We start from the raw sequence: 21687 nt of genomic DNA on the forward strand, positions 1-21687 counted from the left end.
GGTGTGGATCAGTTGCCCCTGCTAAACAAGGTATTACAAGCAAACTACACGAATCTTTGAAAGACGAGACGGGGATGTCAAAAATCAATGGGCGCACGTGTCGCTAAGATTTTATTTCGTAGAAGTTTAATGTCAATCTTGGGTCGCTTTAGAGCAAAAACTCAATATTGATTCAATATTTATTCTTCAGATTGAATAAATTATTTAAACAACGATAGCTTATATCATGAAAAAGGGTGAATAAGAAAGATGCTCCATCAAAGCTGCTACTTATTCGGAAAATAAATCTCACATTACTAATTCGAAGACATAAATGGTTGAGAAAACAAATTCGCGCTTCTCACACACCACTGTCAACGATTCAAACGATTGCATTCAGCAATGAACGTGCCTGGGCGTCTTGAAATGTTCGGCTCAAAAATATAAAATTAACGACCCTAAAATCAAGTCATGCGTCAAATGGAAAATGGAAGATAAAACGGATAGTTTAAGCTAATTGTAAGCAATAGAAACTTCAAACTTTGTCGCCTCCAAGTGCAATTAAAATGACATAGAACCCGAACCAAGGCAGAGCGGCGTTCCGGGATAAGATTCATTTCTCGTGTCTTTTTATTTACTTTTAAGCTTCATCCTTTCACCCCGGTCAGCACCCGCATATGCCCTTGCTTTTTGGATGCTGGCAATATATTTCAACACCATCACGTCGTCGAGGGTGACCGAGCGCAAACAACAACGGCGTGGACAACGTGAAACAAAGACTTGGTCCAGCTAGCGCGACACCACCAGCCAGCATGCCAGCACGTCCGGTAATTTAAATTTTTCCATCTTTTCCTTGTCACAACACAACCAAACCCTGGGCGTTCACCACCTTTCTTTTCACTGTGGCAAGCACTCGGAAGCATCTTCAGACGGAAAAAAACCCCTTTTTTTTCCTTAGTAAGAAAATACACCAAACGGGAAGGAAACGGCTGAAAAGTGTGCCATCGATAGACGGTGCGTGGTGGCCGGTACAGAAACAATAACAATAATCATAAATCTAATTTATCGTCGCTATTTTCACGCTTTGCTACAACAATCTCCCTTTTTTTTTCGACGAGGAACATTTTTGCCCACAGTAAGGTTCTTGCAAAACTCTTCAGCACAGTTGAAGCGTGGAAGGAAGCACATTTTTTCTATTTTGAAGCTAAAACACTGCTAAAGAGAAATTTGTTTTGTAAAATAAAAATGTATTTTCAGCACTTTTCTCAGTAAATTTTAAAAAAAGATCAAACAGAATGTTTCAGTTCCGTCAAATTGGAAGCATGAGTTCGGGGAAGTTTTAATGTTTAATTAAAAATCGCAAACAAAGTGCATATAAAATATAAAAGCATTTAAAGAAAGTTTTTTTCACTCTTGTTTGTGACTTAACGAATTTCAAGAAACGGAAAACCAGAAACACAAAAAGGATAGGCTGTACTTGAAGAAGGATAGAACACTGATAAAGAAAATCGTGGTTTGCTTGACTTTTGGGGTTTCCACTCATTTTCTATAGGACTCGAAGGATTAGCAAAAACAAAAACAAAAACTGACCCTTGATGATGAATGTTTCCACTTGGAAGCGATAAAACGGCCGTCTGAGAATTTTTATACTAATTTGCCAAAGCCGACGACTAAGAGCAATTAATCAATTTCATCTTTTAACCTTTATAAAAGCAAACTGGCGATGGGTAGGCCGAAAGCAGGCGTTTGTGTGTCATGAAAAATATTTGTCAAAGTTTGGAAAGATTTTGTAAAGCCAGGATGACTTTTGACTCCCGGGAGCTGTTGATAAACTTGATGACTTTGACAGATTCCTGTCCTATGGTAACAAATTATCCAAATTAAAATTTTAATATACATTTACTTTAATCGATGTAAAAACCATAGACAGCATGCAGTTGCCTTAGCACAACACAGCTTTAAAATCCACATATTAAATCACTTACCTCACATGATGTCATGCTAACGTTCTTCAGGTTCAGCTTAAACACACGATCCCTGAAAATAGCAAGAAAAAAGAGAACAATAATGGATTAATAAAAAAAGAAACAATATTTTTATTGCATTATTCTTTTTTGCTGCACTTGAACGCACTAAAAGATACTTTTTAATAGCAGAACATTGAAGGGAGCGTGACAAAAACCTTCACAAAACCCCGAAAGCCGGAGCAAAAGCACGACTGTTAATTAATTTATGTGACAGTCTTTACCGGATAAAAACGGGATCTGATAAAGCCAAGGAAAAATGTACTACAAAAACCGACAGCACATCCATCATGCCAAGACTCAAATGGCTGACGTACATAGAATGGAAGCTGCTAGGCCAAGTTTGCTCGTTCGACAAGCCACGATTCTGCTAGGTGTACCGTTCGTATGATGCTGAAGGACGTTCAAATTTTGTCTAATATCGGTGTCATTTTTTCATCGTTATTTTGTGTGAAAAAAAGCTGCTTTTCCAACAAGCTCAAACAAGGATGTGAGTAAAAACCACTGAGACTGAATGGGACTAAAACTCCTTTAAAAAAAACACACACACACTCCTGTACGAGAAAAACTCAGCTGGCCGAGCAGAGTGAAAGGTTAAGTGGAAAGTAAACTACATGAGAAACCAGTGCCATTTGCTCTTTACGGTATCGCTCCAGCTTCTACTATTCGGATTGCAAGAGTTCGTAGGCATGGGAAATGGAACGAACGAAGAAATTTTTAATCAAATCAGATGATGAAAAGTTTGCACTGACGACCTTTATTAGTAGTTTGCCCTAGTTAAGGTATGCAATGTTAATTTTTTATCAGAAAACTTTATTTGATACGAAGAACACAAATGGGCAATGATTTTAATGTTTAGCGCAGCTGCAAAGTCATTAAACATATGAACAAGATTTAGGGCAATGGTTTTAAGGTTTAAAGAATGTAAATAATATCATATATTAAGAGTAGCTAAAAATAGGAAAAGTGTGCGAATGATTTATATAACAATTCTCAGTCCTTCACACGGTAAAACTGGTATCAAATCCAACTCGAGGTTTCCTTCCATACGATTGACATACGAGTCAAAGTATTCTGATATGGAAGGCTCTGATCTCTCAAGGCAATATTTTGATCGAGGCCGAGGATTCTTAAATTCAACAATGCATGGAATCACATCAAATACACAACAATAATTGCAATCAAATATACAATGCAACATCTCGATTGATATTTATTGGATTGTATGAACTATGATTCTAATAAAAATAAATTTTAATTCAAAGATGAAGTCATCCGAAAAATAACCAGAACGTCTTCCAATCATTTGCAGAACATTTTTCCTAAGCATTAAAACTCCGTTCGTACAAAATTTATCTACACACCATAAAACTGCAATCAACATTAAAACTGCATAAAGCATCCCGTTTCAAAATCAATAAATATAAATCCATTGACGTCAATGACGTTTGCAGTTTAAACTACTACAATAAAGTTTCCTTGTTGCCTTGGGCCGTCTTACATCAGCCTGCCTAGAAGGCGAGCGTAATTACGCTATTCAAACATGCTACACTTATCGCAAACTAAGCACTCTAAATTCCAGCACCGAACCAGACATCGTTGCAACTTCTTTTTTTTGTGCTACGGCAGTCTGCGAAGAATAGCTAGATGACCACCGTTACATCCACCGACCAGACACATAAAGTAAAAGCAGGAAGCAATTAATGAGCAAAACTATTCGCCAACAGCTTCAATAAAACGGGCTGACGGAAGACACGCACACACGGGCGGAAGATTTGTGGCGCGTTCCTAAGCAACCGCGGCACAGCTTTCGTTCGATCGATCGATCGATCTCCGTTTGGGTTGGCTAGCTGGAATTCAATTAAAACCCATCTGGATTTTCTCCCGACAACTTCTTCCCACCCCGGGAACCCTGAACTTGGATAATGTAGGCGAATGGCGTCGTGTCGTGGTTGGTTTGTCTTTTTTTCCCCCTTCCGCACTTTCTTTCCAGCACGGTCAAAGTGGCCCCCAAGTGTTTGAAAATTTATGTTTCGCATTTGCCCTGCATTTTCTAACGATCGTTACGACCAATTTTGCGATCGTAAAATTCTTGCAAACAAAAACGCATTCTTCGTTTCGGAGGTAGGGGAATCTAATCTTTTATGGTTAAAGTGAGACAAACCGACTTCACGTAATGATTTGCACTAATGATCATTAAAAGAAATTAGGGTTTGGGTAGAACAATAAACAGATCACAGCCAGCTATCACGTTCAGCTATTAATTTTTAACATTTTAATCAATGCTGGTTTGTAATTAAAGCCTTAAAGCAAACCAAAACTGCTCATTGCATTGGATAAACCGTAATCCATCCGGTTTCGCGAGCCGTGCACGCATAACCGAGAGCGCTCGTTATCGTATTAACTTTGAGCTCGAAAATTAAACCCACCCAAAACACTCGAATCGACGAGAGATTTTGTAGCCCGTTGTAACAATCACAAAGGTGCCTAAAATGCAACGTTTTATTCCTCATTAAAATGACAATTGCCGCACAACCGTTCACACAACAACGAAAAATAGCATCCGAATGGGCACGCTTACATCCAGAATTGTGTAACGATGACAATTGCATGGCTTATTGTTTGAGTGTGTTGTTGTGCGTCAGGGGAATAAATGCACAAATGTGCACTGAGAGCTGTGTGGCATCATTCCCCCTCCCTCCCCTACCGTTTTTTGTAACCAAAAGATGACTGTCGAAAGCCGACAAACCGATTTCTCTCTCCGGTGGCGTTAATACCTTCCGTAATCCTACCGCAATATAAGTGCCCTCTCGGTTCGTGTCCTCTGGTGACGCGCTGGACCAGAGCGCTTGGTCCACTCAAAATGGACGGATGGATTGCATTAAAACGGTGGCGCGCATACACACACACACACACACACACACACACACACACACATACCAATTGTGGAGAAGAACAAACATACCGCCAATCAGAAGCAGGGTTGGTCGACCCAATGATGGAGGCGCATGGTGGCGCGTACATTAAATAATCACTTCATATAAATCTGTGGGCTCGACAGCGAAATGGGCATCGTGCGCACATATATTTACAGATGCAAATGCATAAATATAAATTGAATTATGCGCTCGCTCGCATTCTCGAACGCAACGCAGGGTGAAGTCAAACTGCACGTTTGCGAAACGGACCTTTCTGACACTGGAGAGGGATTTGCTTGCTGCTGGCCGGATTCCGACACAAAATTCGCATTCGCCTTTTGTCCGGTAGAGGGAACGCAGGTGCGCCAGGTAGAAAAGGGACCGGCAGAAGGTCTTACCCCATTACAATCATTCCATTCCCCTCCCGTAACGGACGCTTTGCTTTGTTGGCATTGCCATAAATGGCTTTTGTTTTCATTTACATTTAGCAGGAAATTGCAGAATTTACCCATGCCACAGTGGATGGCACTTCTTCCAACCCCTTGGAGTACCATCGTTTTTGTGATTCCATTCGGCATCGGCTCATCGTAGCACATAAAACTACTCAAACCATCAGACACATACGGCAGACGGATTCAGCTCACCAAATAACTAGCTGGACTACTGCTGGACTTTTCGCACTGATTTGGTAGCAAATATTTCAAATCTTGCCATTCTTTGCATAGCTATCGAATAGTTTAGAATAGTTGAGTCGTATTCATGTTCATCGGGATGATGCGTTTTCATAGCACCGGGCTGTACTCAACGGCGATCAGACATGATGGTAAAGGATGGTGTAAATGTTGTACATTTAATTCACACATACTCTATCACTGTAACGGTGAGTTGTATGCAAAAGGACGTGCTGTCCATTTTGCTCGTTACCATAAGCATAGATAGCAATCGAAAGTGGCCGTGGTCCTAGAATATGAAGAGTATGGCTTTTCACTTTCCACTGTGAGCCGTTTGATCGATACTGAGTGGTTTTCGTATTTGAATCATTTAAATCGAATGTTTCTTGAAAAAATGCTAACAGAGGCAAAAAGAAGCATTTTTAACCTTAAGGGAAATTCTTATTACGTTCATTATTCTGCAAATAATCAAAAACTGAAAAAAGGTCAAAATAATTAAACATTCTTGCTTGCATAATAGTTTTTAATCAAAGGATTTTAATAAGGATTTTAATCTTCGCATATGGGTTAATTTGAAGTCAACGATTCCGCAAATGATTACGAACATTTTAAAGGAAAATCTTTGCGAATTTGTTTTTTGATATATTGTTTGCATTACAGTACTATAAATCTCTCTAATATAAATTAAAATATTTATTGCACACAAAAAAAATAATGAAAAGGCTTCAGAAACATTTTTTGCATCTTTACATCAATGTTGAATAATTTCTCTACATAAAACCAACGGAAAATGATATCAGTAAAGTGAGGAAAACCAAAATTTATTCAAACGAAATTATACCCACATAAGTTATGGCAGCTAGTTTCATTGATTTTTAATCAATTATGGCTGCTTTATGAAGCGTACAATGCCAACTAATTAAGATTTAATGGAACAGCAGGATTTGCTTTGTTCCTATCGTTTAACCAATTCGGAGAAGTATTTTTGCTAGTTCATAGTCTGAGACAAAATTTAGCAGGGTTCAAGTGGTAGCAAATTAATTCTGGTTGTCAACCATGTTCCGGTTTCTCAGAAAACAATCAAACAAGGAACAAATTGTCCGTGTATGTTGCCGTCTCACAACCGAACTTCATCTAACTCACTTGAAAATTGATGGAATCGATTTTTCATCGAAAAGTGCTGACTTCTTGGTGTCCCGTACATACCTACAGGCGATGACCATTAATTGCGCTCGTGTAGAGTGGAAGAAAATTCAAATCATCAATGAATTGTTCTTTCAATTAATGGCTCCCCTTTGAAGCAAACAGAGCAGGAGGAGCAGGACGTGTAAGAGGAAGAGTCCCAATTCTGTCACATCCGGTTCCGGCCATCCGACAAGACCCGTTTCGTCCACTGGACACACAATAGACGTTCAATATTCACCGATGACGTAAGCTAATTCCTACACGACGTTGTCCAGAATCCAGAGCCACTAAAGCTGGCCCAGCAGGCATTGTTCGCGGTACGTCCGGATCCTGCCCTACCCACGCACTCACGCACGGACACAGGCGGAAGGAAAACAAATCTTTACTTTCACTAAACGTCAACGCACCCGTCTGCGCCAAAGCATTGGCTGAAATTTATTTTCCTTACAAAAGTGGCGGAAAATTCAATTACGCTTTTTGCAGGGGAAAAAAAGGGAGACGGTAGAAGGAGGTGACGGTACACACGCACCGGCTAAGCGAACGCACGCGGGGATGAGTCAAACGGGGAGAGGGGTATGCGCCAAGAAGGGGGGGGTGTATCGGTTTTTGTTGTATTATATTGCACGGAGACCAATGGAAAATCACGATGATGGAATGGTCGAGCGCGTGCAGACACGCCGAAATGGATGCAAGTAAAAGTCAAGGCATAAAATTTATTGAATTTCGCCGCACAGCCAAGCACACGGTCGCCCTTCGATCGTGGCGCCCTCGTCCGAAAAAGATCCAGACAAGCTTCTCAACTCGCTGGCACAACGAGCAAGCGAAAAAGAAACGAAAGCAAAACAACATGCCCAAATCGGTCCTTCCGAACCGGTTGGGCCGAATTGGCGAAATGATTTCTGATGCTAATCGAGTGGAAAACATATTTTAATTCACTCGCTCCCTTTCTGTTGAAAGGGAAAATGGAATGAAATCGAAAGTAGCGCTTGTGTGGCTGTGTGTGTGTGTGAGCGAACCACCCATGGGATGGGGGAAGGTCTTGGCAAAAACTAGCATCAACTTCAACATCATATTGTTCACCAACGAGACGAACGATTTCGCTGTCGATAAACGGAAAAAAACGCGAAGATAGAACCTGCTGGGGGAGCGGCAGTAGAGTTTTTGCTTTGACATTTTCATTTTCCTACAGCACAATTCACGCGAAACCTCTTACTCATCTGGCAAAGGCAAACGAACGACGATGCACGAACGTTAAGGATTGCGAAAAATCTCTGCTAAAATTGATCGTTTTATTGTAACCTTCCCTTGAGTTGTTGTTGTTGGTCCGAGTGTTTGTGGAAAACGGACCACGAGTTGAGACGTGAAACCCGAGCAGCGTTGTTGTGTGGGTTGAAAAGGGGAAAGCATAAGCTAACCTTCTATTGGCGTGACGAAATGGATTCGATCGACTTGTTGTGCCAGATTTTCTGTAAACATTCACTAACGACAATCCATCGTCGAGGTAGCACATTGAAACTGTTGGAACTACTAAACGACATTTTGTTAGTGAAGGGTGATTATTTACAGCATTGGACAAGCATTATGAGGAAGATCATAAAATGTCGACAAAATATGTCGTTGCTTAGCATTAGAAAAAAAAAGGAATGAAATCAGTATTACAGACAAAGCGGTATATTTTCTATGAACCAACCAGCCTTTACGTTAGCTTCAATGAAACAATACCAACCCAAAGTTCATTGCCTTTGTTCTACTGGAGCTTTTTCCTTCCGCTATTTTCCTTTCAAACAACCATATGGTTCAATTGGCAAATCGAACCATGGGCCATAATAAACACGGATCATCTCCTCTATCCACAGTAGTTCAACAACACCTGCTAATGAATCCGGAGAAAGGTTATTTACCTTTGCCAAGTACAGTATAAGCAGAAGGAAAAATTACCCAAGAAATGGTACGGCGAGACGATAATTACCGCCAACTGCTCCATTTGGTCCATCGATTCCGTTGACTGGATTCCCCGAGTCCTGTGCTGCTGGTCAGCTTCAGCGTTTCGTGCCATGGCGAAGTCTAAAACTGGCGCGCGTCCACCCACCAGAGGAGATTTTTGATTACAGCTCATGTTTCTTGTGGCACGAACACGAAACTCTGGGGCGAATACCCGGGGAATACCATATTTTGCTCTTCCTTTATTAAGCATAATTTACCGAGGTTCAACAAACAGAACCATCGGCATCGGTTTATGAATTATGTATGGGAGGCGTGTGTACAAACTGCCCGCAATTTCAAACCCACACTCACACACGGATACACATGTTCGGTTTACTTTTTGCAACACATAAATACACACACACACACACAGAATCGGTTTCATCCATTTCGCTGGAATAGTTTCGATCAACAAGCGGTAGATGCCGAAGAAGAAGACCTATCACGATATTAACAGTCTGCAAAAGGTTGGCTGGCTACTATCTGCGAGCCCTTCTTACGCTTTGTTCATAGGAGCAATCATTCGTGCCTTACCCCTCACGGATGCCTGTCGCCCCCGCCCTGCCGTAAGGGATGGATCTTCGAGGGTATTTATAAAATATTTATTAGCTGTAATAAGTCATTCCTGTTTTGTGCTCTTTGTTTGGTTTTCTTGGCAGGTCTGGTCTGGCGGAACTAGAAATCAGCAATTGGGATGTTATCGAGAGGGTGGCGGGTGGGGGAGTAGGATTAATCCTTTCGTATAGCCTTACTATTTGAATTAAGACTTAGACTGATTATTTCTAGGAAGTTCATATGAAGTCGCATTACTTTGATATCAATAAGCAGAACAAAGACGTCTAATTAGAGGACTTTTTCCAACGATGTGGTAACTCGATGACACTGAGGGAGTGAAGTCAGTCATCAATTATGAATTTTTATCTATATGCAGGATTAGCAAATCTAGTATAGATTAATGGGTTTTTAGAGGGTTTTTAGTGATAAAGAAAAAGGCAAGTTAATATTACCACCAATTTTAAATTAACAAAAATCTATCATTGAAAAGCCTTCGAACTGATCAGTTTCTGTGCGAAACATTCTCTAAATATATAATAAAATAATAAAATAAAGAAATATAATTGAAAACATTTCCAATACTTTTAGAGCAACAAAAATGCAAATCCACTGCGTAATAAATGAGGAAATATGATATTCTGACGTAGAAACAACCCATTGGAACATTTATAGTATTACGATTGAAATAAACATGAATATTCGTTGACGTAAAACAGAAAAAAACATCCTACTTAAGACCATAAAAAAGCATAAATTAAGCCATGAAAAGTGCAATAAAATGTCCACTTGTTCCAGTGTAATGCAATTATCGTACCGGACCAAGCGAACAAGAGCAAAAGCTTAACCGTTTCATCCAGACCTTTCAATTACATTCGCAGCCAGCAACGCACATCCGTAAGGACAACGCAACAAACAAGTGTACCAGGGGGGGCACAAATTACTTAATTAAAAATTAAATCTAATTACAAAACAAGCTGCATTGGGGAAATGAATTCGAACCACCGTATGGACAACAATATGCACGCGATGCACCAAGTGCATGAGAGAGAGAGAGAGAGAGAGAGAGAGAGAGAGAGAGAGAGAGAAAGAAAGAGAGAGATATATATTTTCCTTTTTGATGCAAAGCATTGAAAGGATTTGAAGGATCAAATGAAGGGAAAATCCTCTTGAAAAGGATACAATGATTGAGAAAAAGAATTACAAATCTTACAGCGGCAAGTAAAGGATGGACAAAAAAGAGAAGAAATGTGCAAAGGTGAAAATTCTTTTTCCATCCTCTCGTTGTCGCTGTTAAGATATCATGATAATGATAAAATCATTTTTAAAGAATAATGGTTTCCTAAATGAATTTTAAACCGTTTCCTTGGCAAGCGATAATCTTTTCAATCCTGTTCTTAAGTGGTGTTAGCAAGCAAGCTTAAAAGCATCCCACGTTGCATTACACACAGCGAGCACAGGCATTGGGACAGGCTAATGGAAAAGAAAGGCAAAGTGCGAACCAATAACTTTCCATCTCAATCAACACTTTCTTCAGGCGCTACCGCTCACACAAACAATCAATCGGAAGTCGATGAATAAATAATCTCCCTAAATAATTAAACGCCTTTCCGTTTCGAGTCGCCACCGATTGGCAAACAGTTCCGCAACGATGCTTAAACCGATGCAAATGCTTCATTACCACCAACACCACCAGCAGACGATTCTCAATTTCCTTCCCTTTTCCTAGTGAGAAGTAAATAGACAGGTAAACGAAGAATCAGACCACGACAGGGAGCAAAACAAAAAACTGCTAAAGAAAATGGTGGGACAATATTTACGCTACCATAATTCGAGCCAGGCCCGCCGGAGCTCGAGCACAATATGGGCTTCTCCACAGTAGTGTGCCAATTAAAACTGGTACACCTCAGGACCATTATACCCTTACGGGGGCAGCACTAGTGAGCGAAAATACTGGGTAGAGGAATTCAATAGAGCAATTATAATTTCATGGTTTGATTGAGGTGGCCTAGGATAATTATTGAATGCCACCATCGACATGTGATTGCGCATACAGGGTGTAAGGGTGGCGCACGGTAGTCAAGTCCCACACAAAAGCCACAATCGAGCTTACTAAGTGAATATGGGTGTGTGGGAGAGGTGCATTTATGTGAGGAATATGTGATGAATGTATGAAGGCGGTGAAGCGGGAAATAGATTGGCTTCCTCCTTGGAACATAATGCTCTATTTTACAGTTGTTTGCGGCAGGCCCATTGTTTGCAAACTTCATCGAAGAATTCAGGAGGGTATGCAATTCTATTTCGATGGAATCTAAACGCTTGAAAGGTATTCGTATAAGTATTAATCTCCAAGCTAAGGAAACGTCATTATTGTCCTTTATCAAATATTTTCCAGGAAACTTTTTCTTCCACTTGCCACACTAATAGACAACATTATGTGTATCTTCTGTTTGCCTTGGCAGCATCAGAGTGAAAGCATGTGAATACGGAAAGCCAAATCCGGAACCGACGAAATGCAAACACTGGTCCGCTTTTCAGGCGAAACGATAATAAATTATTTGTTTACCTTTCCGATCTGGTAGAAAAACTGGCTTTTCTCTCTACAACCTATCTTGCGCAGTACGAATAATACAGTGACGTTTGCTTTTCTTCGTTGTTTCACACTGCATATAACCTCAAAAAAGGGAGATGAAAATACAAAAGAATAAACATCAAAGGAAAGAGGAAAAACTTTCCCCAACCATTTCCGGGCTTCCCGGGGTAGGCCACAAGGTTTTTCTTTTCGTTTTTACATCCTGTAGTATGGTAAAACTTCTTGCCGGTTCTTGACATTACGACACCAGCAAACAAACTTATGCCCACTCTACCCGCAGAAACCGAGACAGCTCAAGATAAAGCGAAAGCTAGCCCAGCTATCAGGCGTTCCCCCATTTCAATGCTGCCAAGGGATTATTTATTACACCGTAATGCGCATCTCCGGTAATGTGCACGCACCCGACATTGACTTCCGGAAAAACGAGGAAATCTCGAGTGCACTAATGAACGAGTAAACTTGATTACTCGGGGCACAACACAGCATCCACACAACAAGTGGAACGTAGAGAGATACACGATCTTCCCTGTACAGGACGCACCATAGCCCGCACCCGGATGAAGAAGATGGAACACGATGGAAAACTAATTGATTAACGATTATTTGAGGTTGTGCATGGGAAAAAGTACACAACCAAGGCGGGTGGCCGCGGGGCCGCACGGACCACAATTAAATGAACCCACTGAACGAAGACTTTCACGTAGAGCGGTTGGGCACAAGGTTGGGCACTAATCGTGAGTTCGTGTGTGTAAACAGTTGAAAAGGATTTGTCTTTCAAAACATTGCGCCCTGCAAAGGGGTGGTGCACATGGATCGCCACTAGTTGAAAGAGGGGCGATGCGTTGTTTCACGGAGACCTGAAGCGTGTCTTATTAAGCGTTTATCTTCGCCTAACTGAACCGCAACAGCTGCAGCAAGCATGCGAAGGTAGGAGCGTTTAATCTGAGAGCAAAATGCCCACACACACACACACACACACACACACACACACACACACACACACACACACACACACACACACACAGATGCTGAGCGCAAATACTCACCCAAAGATCCTTTCGATTCGTCAAGGATGCGCGTGCACACGGTACAGTGGCGCTGGTGTAGCAGAGACTCGCTCTTCTTGAAGCAGTACTTCAGAGTTGAGGTGATGGAAGGAGCCGAGAGAGAGTGAAGAAGCGCAAATAATTGCGTTTATGAATCTCTACGGGGTCATATATTTCGGTATCCTTTTTCAGGCCTCTGACATCACCACCGGTGGAAATAGAGCTGGGGAAGGCAGGGTGCGGGATACCGCTCACAACATATCCGTACGTTGAACACCCGGAAGTGCGAGAAAGGGTTGCTTGTTATTTTTCTGCATGGTCCAGTGTTTTCTTCTTTCCTTCCAACGAACACTTCGGATGTTGGAAACATGGAAACCATCTTTTTGCCTGACTAAGGTGTTACGGAGATATAGCTACCAGGTCCGGGTGCTAGGTTTTCCTGTACCAAGAAGTGTGAGTGTGTGTGAGCATGTAGATGAAGGTTAATTTTTCATGGTGCTCGCTTCGACGGGCAAATAACCACCTACAGCATGCATGCAGCCCATACCCGGCTGTACGGTTAAAGCTCGTACTAGTTGAGATCTGGTTGTACCCGGGTACCGACCATAGGTCACAGTAAAACTTCCTTTTAGCAGACCCGTTGCACGCTGGCAAGGATCTGAGAACTCACTTACGCCATGATGTTCGGCCATCATCATGCTCAGGTAAATCGATGTTTAACCTGACATAATACCGTACAAACTTCAACCAACTAACCGACCATGCTACCATTGCATGTCCAAGGAATGTAGAAGAGAAAAACCATTGGAAGTGATCCTTCCACATCTCGGACAAGCAGCCCCAAGTGCGCGTGAAAAATACGCCACTCACCCCGGTCGGATGAAGTAGAATATCAAGTATCATGTGAGGTTTTTTTTCTCGTAGAAAAAATGTACAACATGGCGTACATTTCGCAAAAAAAATGGAAGAAGAGGACGAGCCTTAGCTCGTTAGTTTATATTTTATTCAACCCGACTATTTGTTTCCCATATTTTATTCAAACTTTACGGTCGGCACAGCTTAACTGGCCGACACCTTTTGCACCCACACTAGAGAGCGAGGGAGGCGGTTGGGTAGAAAATTGAAACGATTCCCTAGTGTACAGCAGTAACATGCCTGTTGTTGTTGGAAGTTCCTCGTTGTTGTTAAGGCCGATCCATTTCGAGCATAGGATTACACCTAATTCCTTCTATTTTTCTTCCGGGAGAGGTATCCATCGGTAGGTACTATTACGTTAACTATCCTTTATTTAGGACCAATATGTACATCTTCCTTAATTTAATCCTTCACATCGTTTTTCGAGATGAATCTGTTAAGAAACCTGGCGAGTTCTGGTATGTCTTAGGTGTACTACATCATTAAAACATGAGCTTTTTGTTACAACGCATTTTCTCATATTAATATCCTTCAAAATCAACTGCTACTGCAAGTCATTAAACCGAAAGTTCAAACTCCAATCGAAGGAGAACAATAAAAACATAAAATAATCCTCACACTAACCAGCTGCTATACCGCTAGTACAAATAAAACGAACCAGCAAACGACAGAGTTAACAAATTAAAATAAATTTCTTTTCTCGCTTCATCACTGCAGAAAAAGATGCTTTCCCTTTCAAATGGATGACAAAAAAAGACGTAGAAGAAAAAATGCCTTTTCCTTCCTATCAAAAAAATGGGATTACTTTTTATCGTGAACTCTGGTCACTTGAGGGATCGAAAAGTGCCGTCCATCTTCCGGAGGGAGGGACTTTTTTGCCTTCGTTTTCGTTCACCGCCACCAAGCTGAGCCAGCGAAGAAAATGACAGAACATGAATATCCTCTTCACGTTGACTGCTATTATCCAATTTGCTCCAGTTTCCTTGTAAGACGCCAACACGGGGAAAAGCACCACCTTACAACGCTTGCCGTGGCGACGCGGATCATCGCAGAAGACTTTTTTTCCCTCCCTCTATTAGTTTCTTTCACGAAGCGTTGCACCACCTGCGCACACTTTCCAACCGAACCGCCCGACTTCCACCTCCCTTTGTGTGCGAAGAAGCAAAATTTGTCATAAATTTCAATTAAAAAATTTTCGCTCCTGCCAAGAACTGTACCAACATTGCCTTTTTGTGTGTGTGTGTCACGTTGGGTGTTTTAAGACACACCGGGTTTGTGGATTTAGTGTTTGCTTTTCTTTTTCATTCTGCTTCACCATCATCTCTGGACTGGGCTGGGTGGCGATGGAAAAGTTCAACACAAACTAAGATAAGAGCAAAATTAAGCGTGAAAAATGTGCGCAACTTTTGAAATGAATAGAAGCTAAATGCTCCAAGAGTACCTGATTCGCCATGAGACAAATTAGTTAAAGCAGAACGTAATTGTGCGGGCGAAAAAGTGTTTGCTGTGAGGCTGAAGGGGAACGACGAGGAAGTGCGCCGCGTCGCGTAGATATTAACTTGAAGTGTGTTGATTATTTTTGTGTGTGTGTTTTTTCCGAGAGCCGGATACCACGAAAAAAGCAGGAACAACAGTAGGTTGACAGGCGTAATTTAGATTTATGAGGAAGAGGATTGCATTTTGATTTTTACAAAAGCATTCATAATGGGAAATAATATTCAATAAATATCTATTTGCGACAGTATGATTGAATGAGCGCCTTTTATCCACCCAGTGATGATGCAGTCCCGAGGGAATTGATCGTCCAGTACTCGGAATGATACTTTGCCTTTGAGGAGAGCTACGTTTTTTTTTTCAATTTGTGATTTTCATCTATTATTTCCTTCTTCAGCAGGCAAAAATTACTTACAAAACACAATTTATCGCGCATGAATGTTTTATAACGGTGAAAAAAAAAAAACAAACATAGAGGGAAAAGGGTGCATCCTTCAGAAAGGGATTTGCGCAACTTGAAGGCTACAAAATAAAAAATGACCCTTGAGTGTTGCTCCTGAATTTCGTTTCACTCACTAGGGAATATCGTACACGAACAGAGCATGAGACGTCTAGAATATCTGGGGACGCAATAGATTAATGTGACTCTGAGGACTTCAATTTCGCTGTGGATAAATATTTATTTGTTTTCTAAGCCCAGTTATAATATTATTTGCTTGAGTTGCTGTCATATACTTGTTTGATTTTAAACTCATTGATCTTGAACACATTTGCTTTATCTAATACCCAGACGCATCGAGAAGTTTTTCATATAACACTTCAGGGACTGTATTTTTCATATAAAAGCAACCCCCCTCCCAATAGTCTATAGCTTCCCTATCTTAAGTTACCCACCAGTGCACGATCATCGTTATCGTAAAACGTCGTAATCGTTTTTCTCCGTAATTGAGTTTTCAAAAATCGTAAACCATCCACGGACGCGCAACAGCCGTTGCCAACATTCGGACACTTTACCCTAGCCGGGATAATTGAGCACCGGACGATTTTACCGTTGAGCCCCAGACGCTTGCACCAACACCGTCGAACGGCACCGAGCACCGCACGTTTCAATAAGTGGTTTATGGAGGTTTGTGTGGCAATAATGTTGAGTTGCGTCGCCCAAAAATACAGCAACAACTGCAGTGTCCCGGACACGAAGTATCGGCCAGTGAGACACTTCTTCCTGGTAGCACAACCCACTATAGTCGTATGTACAGACACATATAACACGAAAACAGGCGCACTGGAATGAAATCTTAATTTTAACTTCACGAAAACCCAGCAGCTGGGTAGCAGGACGGTATGTTTTTAAAGGACACTGCAGCAAGTTGTCGTTCTGAAGTTGTTTGAAATTAAACGAAGAGCACTTGGTTCCCCCTCCATTCCCCCCCCTGGGGAGCATTTTTAGAATTGGGGAAGTGGAGCCTACTTGAGGTTCACATGCCCTATACAACGTTGGAACCGAAACAGGCAGGTCGAGTTGTGGATACATCGGCCATATATGGTAGGGCACAGCAAATGCGAATGCTGTCCTTAAGTCCGTCTCACACCCGACGCCCTGCCCAATAATCGGACCAATCCCTGGCCCAAAGCACAGCACCATCCTGAAGTGCAAAATTTATTTATTGTTTTGACGTGTATAATCCAATTTGAGGCAAATTTTAATTGAATCCCACAGCATTGGACGGGCCGGCCGGAGCTGCAGAAGCTTCAGCACAAGAAGTTGGAAGGGAAATTAAACCGTTGGTCCTCCGTCCGTCACCTTCAGGTGCGGGCGACCTTAAGGGCGCACCATGGCGGAAATGAAACCCAGAAGCTCTGGAGAAAAGGTCAGCCTGGCAGGAGGATTGGTTGTATTTTCCAGCTCCATGCACCAAAGACGACCACTTACAAAGCAGCAAAGAGATGCCGGCCCGTATTCCACTCGGAGAGCTTGGCGTCGGAAGACGATGACTTTATGGTTCGTGAACAGGATTTATGGTACAACTTTAGCTATTTAGCAAATTCCAAACGCTATCGGAACTCCATATTTGTACCCCTTTTTGCTCACTGAATGGTCGAAGGAATGGCCAAGCTGGGGCAAAAGGTTCTAAAGAAGGTTTTGCTTTATGTTTTTTTTTATACGATACAAAATCGTACAGCGGCCAGTCATCAGAAAGTTTTAATTACTTCGTTTCCGGACACTCCAGCAGAGCACTTGGGCGGAAAAAGGGCAGGGCAAGAAAGGGAGAGCCTGGGAACGCAGAAATTGGACGAAACCTCGGGAACTCAAAGCTTTGATTTGTGAACGCATCCGCACTAACACTCATGGACACACCGAGATACTACGAAAACCCTTTTGCTTGCTTTTGTTTTTGTCCGGATTTATAATCTCTGATGGATAGTTCAGCAAAAGGGACGATATGCTGAACCGAACCATAATGCCTATTAATAAGCTCGTCAAGGAAAATAAATCTTTGATGTAGAATAGCAGAGACCCTTCTACATTTCTATCCTGGACTGATAACGATGGTGTGAAGATAAGTTCCTTCATGACACATTGGTACAAGAATGCTTTGTATTCCTTATCGAAATACAGATACAATTCAATCACGACACATACTTCCACACAAGGGATACGTATCGCTTATGACCTAAGTTGTCTCATTTATAGCACTTAAAACAAATTCCATTTCACACACGAGAAGTTTGTCTCTCCTCGAATTCCAAACCATCAAGTCATTGAACCGGAAATGCTGAATCACTTCCACTACTACTAACGCACTAAGTGTTTGTTCTTGCATTAAACAAAAAAACCAGAGCTTAAAATTCTTTTCCGTGCAAGCTGAAAGACATGAAACGCGAAACTCTTATCCTAAGTTTCTGAGGACTCAGATGCTGATGGTGATTAAGGATCATGGACGAGATGGGAAGCTGTGCACGCCAAAACAATGGCCAAACTTTCAAGACACACTTTACATCTTACCGTTGAGCTCCGTTTCGTTTCTTTTACGCTTGGCATAACAGAAAAAAAATGCACCACTGTTGAGGCAAATGTGCGTTGGACACGGTCGGGATATATGTGTGAAGAAGTTGAAATTGATAAAATCGACTCTCAATTATGAAGAGCAGCATCTGGCACCAAGATGGACGAGTAGCGCGGAGCAAAGATCTTTTTATTCCTTCGACTGTGTGCTCAGTATGGCGGAAGGAATGATTATTGAAAATCGTAAAATTAGCATAAATCGAATTAGGCCACCAACCGGGCGGTAGCATTTGATCAATGAAAAAGAAGGCTTTATTCCTTTTGCTTGGATTCAATGGATGTTTGGAGCGTTGAACGTTAAGAGGACTTCATCTTAAAGAGATCATATTGTGAACAAACCTTCCCGTTTCCGGTTGATTAAATGTAGTAAAGAAAACAAGTTGAATAACTTGAAGTTCGTACAATACTTCGCACTTCTTCATAATATTGAAGCTTCATTTCAATCAACATGTTATTTAAAATCATTTTTCACCATTCTTAACACTTAAAAACACCCGATTGGAATCTTTCTGTTGAAGCACCTCCCTTAAATAAAGCATGCTATCAATAAAATACTTAAGATAAAAGCATTCGTAGCTCCCCCTTCTTTAAAATCTCTCTCCATCACAAAACGGTCTTCCTTCGTCCCATTCACAGTTCATCAACAAAAGAACCTCACCCAAATCAAAAATCCCCAAACAAAACGGCCAAGCCAAGTAACGCACCCAAAGCCGTCTTGAGATAGAGATTTTGTGTGACTCGCGTAAAATGATTAAACCAATTTTCACAGGCTAAACCCCGCCAAAAACACCCTCGTGGTTCTTACTTGTGGCATACAAAAGCGACAACACAATTATAGTACAGGCACAACCACAAAAAAACCGCTTGCCCACCAGGGCACGGTGTTATAGGTGATGGCCAGCATCGTTAAGAGCCAAATAAAACCATCATGGAACTGGAGGCGCCGCAAAATGGAAAAACCAGCCAACTCTGCTCGGTGCCAGCCACAGAAGGAAAAAGATTGAGTGCAATTGATAAGCGAGAAAGTGAACGAATGTGTGTGTGTTTTCTGTGTCTTTTTGTAAATCCTGTCCCTGATTCTATCTTGTTGCCGGAAATCCCAAACTGTCGGTAGTTTGAAGAAGCGCAAGGGCAATAGGTGGTTCGTGATCATTTAATCCGTTTAAGGACTCTTTTATTTCTTCTCGTCATGTTCCACACCGCCACCCAGGGTTGACTGCTTGCTGCGTTGTCTTTGCTTGGGGTGTTGATGCATCTGTTTGTGTTGCATTAAAGCCTAAAAAAAAATCCATATAAGGATATCAGCGCGCACTTACAAAACTACACGAGAGGATATCGAGTTTAGCTTAAATTCCCCTCAGGAGTTAGCAGGAGTCTCGTCGGAAAGATCGTTATCTTTTAGAGTTAGACAAAAAAAAAAGCCCCTGTATGTCCAACAAGCTGCTGCTCGATCCGTTCCCCCAGCAGGAAGAGATGGATTTTTTCGTTGTTGTCCCTTCGAAGCAACCAAACAACCTCCTGCTGTCAGATTGAATCTGCTTGTCAAAGAATCAATGCAAACGGAAAGTGATAGTGACAGAGTGAGTAACACACACACAAAAAAAAAAAAAAACAAGTACACGAGGGATACGTTGAAACCCACAGCAAACGAGCAAGCAATGAAGACAAATGGGAGATTAAGGGAAGGTAACATAAATGTCCAAACCGATCAACAAACAATCAATGGGTGCTGTTTGATTGGAATGGTTCGAGTGGTATCCCGTTGTAATCATCTCAGAAGAAATTATGGCTGGTAAAAACAGAACTAGACAACATGTAGAATGATCTGGACATGAAGTTTGAAAAGGAAAATAAATTACTTAATCTTGCTACTTATTATGATCAGCTGAAAAGTTCTAATTGTATTTTGCACCATGTGCCAGGTGATAGTTAAGTGTCAACTGCTGAATGCTGCAAATAATTAACTTTAACCCCTTTTTTTGCACCAACAAATAGATGGTTGTATAATGATTCCCGCTCCCCATTCGACGAGATAAAACTTAATCTCTTGTAAAGCTGTAAAGCGCTTGTCCGGAAATGAATTTTCGTCTCAGAAGAATAAAAACATTTAGTTGCATCTTGCTGCCACTATCTTTGCAGCAGTATCTTACACAGCCGACAGATACCATCATTGTTGGAAGAGATTTTCATTAACAGGCCTCCCTCCCTTCCCCCTCGCTTTATGTTTCTTTATCCTTTCGAAACAAATGACACTCTTAATACCGAGTTCCTGCCTCATCATCACAGCAATCCAGCTTTGATGGAGCAATGCTACACACACTCTGCCCTCCACGACGGAACACAATTCACAGCAGTGCTTTCAGTCGATGTCCATTTCCCAGCCAGCAACGAAGAAAATCAACATTGTCTGCAGTAAAGCAAACGTTCATTTCCTTGAATGAGTGTGCCCAGGTGAACGCGAGATCCTTCGACGCGTTCCCAAAAAACCATTTAAACCCATTTTATACCTGGTGGATTCACATTAAAGACATCGCGCCGGTTCTCCCGTTGCAGCGAAATGAAACGAAATGACAAAGAAGAGGAAGAATTTTGTTCCAAATTCCCATTTCTCACTATCCGCATTTGCTTTGCGCCTGGAAAGTGGCCAAAAAAAAGGGGGAGGCGGGAGAGAAAAACGATTTGTATTCATTAGGTAGGAAAGCGCTTTTCTTCTCCGAACGATCTACGGGACTAGTAGGAATGGGACTGTTTGGTTAGCAAGCGAAAAGGGGAAAACCCAGGACGCGCCAAAAAAAAAAAAATCCAAAGAGATTAGGAAAATTTGCACGAAAAGGTGGTAAAGTGGGATTTAGGGGTACTGGACTCACACCGGGCACTCCGAGAGGAATGGTGATCGAAGACCTGTGTATACACATGTGTACAATTTCGCACGCTTGTTTCGGTCGTTTTAAGGAGGTACTCAGAGAATACACGCGCGTGCAAGCAAAAAGGGTTTGGCAGTTCGTTCATAAAACCTTTTCCCAACAGCGGCAGATTGACAACCACATCGAGCAGAAATAAAGGTGGGGTGCGAATAACCGGAAGCAGAGCAATGCAGAGCAGCGGAAAATTGATTTGCCTTTTGTGTTGTAGTTTTTCATCATCCCAATACGTCCCTATCTTTCACACACTGAAGGTGAAGCATTTTTCCACATTTTCCAAGTGCACGGTTTCCACTGCGCGTTAAAGGTGGCCGAATATTTTACTGTATATCCTGTCGGAGC

The 21687-nt window shown here is 41.6% G+C and overlaps 1 protein-coding gene across 2 annotated transcripts in view; it reads right to left on the minus strand.

Moving 5' to 3' along the window:
* The window catches only part of LOC126561735 (semaphorin-2A-like), a 624320-nt gene that overhangs the window by 99513 nt on the left and 503120 nt on the right, over window positions 1-21687 (minus strand). For both annotated transcript variants that reach the window (XM_050218043.1, XM_050218042.1), the window contains one exon: window positions 1965-2016. In XM_050218043.1, the coding sequence (XP_050074000.1) occupies window positions 1965-2016 (52 nt within the window). The remainder of the gene's footprint in view (window positions 1-1964; window positions 2017-21687) is intronic.

Source organism: Anopheles maculipalpis, chromosome 3RL, assembly GCF_943734695.1.
Source record: "Anopheles maculipalpis chromosome 3RL, idAnoMacuDA_375_x, whole genome shotgun sequence".
Lineage (NCBI taxonomy): Eukaryota > Metazoa > Arthropoda > Insecta > Diptera > Culicidae > Anopheles > Anopheles maculipalpis.